Raw genomic sequence first — 2,360 nt, 5'->3', positions numbered from 1 at the left:
AGATAGATAGATAGGAGATAAATCAACTAAAGAGACATGAGTAGATAGACACATGTTGTCGCAGCAGACTAGGTAGCAGTTGAAGAAGAAGAGAGTCTGACATTTCAAAGAGGATGTGTTTCTNNCATTTCAAAGAGGATGTGTTTCTTTATCTCTTTATGAGTAATTATCTTTATTCCTAACTAGATAAGATACGAAGAAACACGAGACAAAAAGAAGACGGCAAGAAAGAGAGAGAGGAGCAGACGACGATAGCAACCACAAGGAGAAAAAGAAATCTAAAGAAAGACTTCTTCTTCATCTTCTTCTTTTCTTTCTTATTCTTCTTCTCTTCTTTCTTTTCCTGCCTCTCTCTCTTCTTCTTCTTCTTTTTCTTCTGCTGCTTTTTGAAGTTTATCTCGGCCGTTGTTTGCTTTTCCTTTGTAAAGGATGGATGAGAATGAATGAGGAGTTAAGTCGATCTTACCGTCGATTCTCTTCCTCCCCTTCTCCTGTCTGTAGAGTCAAATCGAAGACTGTCTGAACTGAAGAGACAGAGAGTACAAGGACAAGAAGAACACGGCAATGAAATACACGAAAGAGAGAGAAAGAGAGAAAGAAAGAAAACTATGTCTTCTTCTACAAGCATTCATACATATTCATATATACATACCATACATATCTATATACGTACATTCCACGGCGATCTTTTGAAGAGATACATGCACAGAAAGAAATCTCCCGGTCTATATTCATCTCTAATCTCTAAGGAGAATTCCTATGGATCTGTATGAGCACTGTGTACCTATGTAAGAATGATACGCATGTCTATGTATTTCTATCTGTCTCTATGCTTGTAATCTAGAGGAGTTGCGAGGAGAAGTCTTTCCTCTTTTTCTTTTTCTCTTCCTCGTCTGTTTCAATGCTTCCTGCTTCTTCTTACGTTCGCAGGGCCCCCAGAAGGTTGTCGACCCCTCTAGGATACTGAGAAAGGCCTCTGTGGCAACCTTCATAGACAAGGACGAATGAGATGTTTCATCCTCTTCTGCAAGATCCCCTCTCCTCCTGTTCCTTTTCTCCCTTCTTTCTTCTTCTTCCTCTTCTTTTTCTTCTCGATTTACTAGCCTCTCATGTTCCTCATTCTCATTCATCTTTAAGCTCTCATGAAAACGCCTCAGTTCATCTTGTATACTTTCCTTTGTGAGTCTTCTCTCCTCTTCTTCTTCTCCTCCTTCTCTCTTCTCCTGGTCGACGTTCACTTGCTTTCCTACTTCTCCTTCTCTCTCTTCTTCTTCCTTGTCTTGTAGCGGTTCGTAGCGATCAGATGGAAGAAGAGAAGGAAGATGAAACTCTACAGAAGAAGAAGAGGATCCTGCTGTCTTGAACGTCTTTCTCTTGTGGGTTATCTGCGAGTGCATGCGAATGAAGTCAATCAAATAAGCGCGAAAGACCACACGGAGGAGGGTGACAAGAGGAAGAATAAGAAAGCATGTAAGGAGACTTAGGGAGCCATACAACTGAAGAAGAAACGCACACGTCCAGAGTTCAAGCCAGCCTAAGGATAAGAGGAAAGAAAAGATCTGCTGAAGATTTGAGATCGTCGTTATGGATGAATGCCCTGTCTCGAAGTTCTCATGCAGACGTCTCTCTACACACAAAGGCGACACACAGGAAAGAACAGGAAAGAAAATTAAAAGAAAGAAAGAAAGAAGAGAGAGCAAAAGAGCGAGAAAGAGAGAGAAAGAAGAAGAAAAAAAGAAAGAAAAGAAGAAGAAGAACGGTTCGCAAGAGACGTGTCTGCTAAGGTCGTGTGTGTGTGTGGGGGGAGCGCAAGAGAAAGAGAGACAGAGAGAGAGACAGAGACAGAGAGAGACAGAGAGAGAGAGTGAGAATGAAAGAGAAAGAGAGGGGCTTTGGCTCTGAAATAACTCCGAAAAAAGAAGCCGGGTAGAAGCTGGCACATAGAGAGGTAGACAGACTAAATATAGATAGAAGGGACAGAAAGAGGGGCAGGTACGATATCGAGTGAAGGTGAAGTAAGAGAAGACAAGACAAGAGAAACAAAGGAGTCACACATCAAACATGCTTTGCCGTCGCTCTTCTTCCTTCCAAGAAAGATCTTCTTATCTTCTCTCTTCACGTGTATGTATACGAATGTATCTATTCATGTATACCTCTAACCAAACATCCATACACATATATAGATAAATTAAATATAGGTTAAATATAGATAGATTAAAGATAGATAGATTAAAGATAGATAGATAGATTAAAGATAGATAGATTGAAGATAGATAGATTAAAGATAGATAGATTGAAGATAGATAGATTGAAGATAGATAGATTAAAGATAGATAGATAGATAGATAGATAGATAGACT

The 2,360-nt window shown here is 39.9% G+C and overlaps 1 protein-coding gene across 1 annotated transcript; it reads right to left on the bottom strand.

Annotated features, from left to right (window-relative positions):
* Positions 1-399: 399 nt before the first annotated feature.
* Positions 400-1,727, bottom strand: CSUI_009068 (uncharacterized protein; the record flags this gene model as incomplete). Its single annotated transcript, XM_068069187.1, has 2 exons — positions 400-524; positions 923-1,727. Coding segments are annotated over 2 exons (867 nt in total), but the record flags the coding sequence as incomplete, so codon positions are not given.
* Between the last annotated feature and the right edge of the window lie 633 nt (positions 1,728-2,360).

This window comes from Cystoisospora suis (assembly GCF_002600585.1).
Source record: "Cystoisospora suis strain Wien I chromosome Unknown contig_5274, whole genome shotgun sequence".
Classification (NCBI taxonomy): Eukaryota; Apicomplexa; class Conoidasida; order Eucoccidiorida; family Sarcocystidae; genus Cystoisospora; species Cystoisospora suis.
The sequence above is the reverse complement of the archived record's forward strand: the minus strand, read 5'-3'. Positions and strand labels throughout refer to the sequence as shown.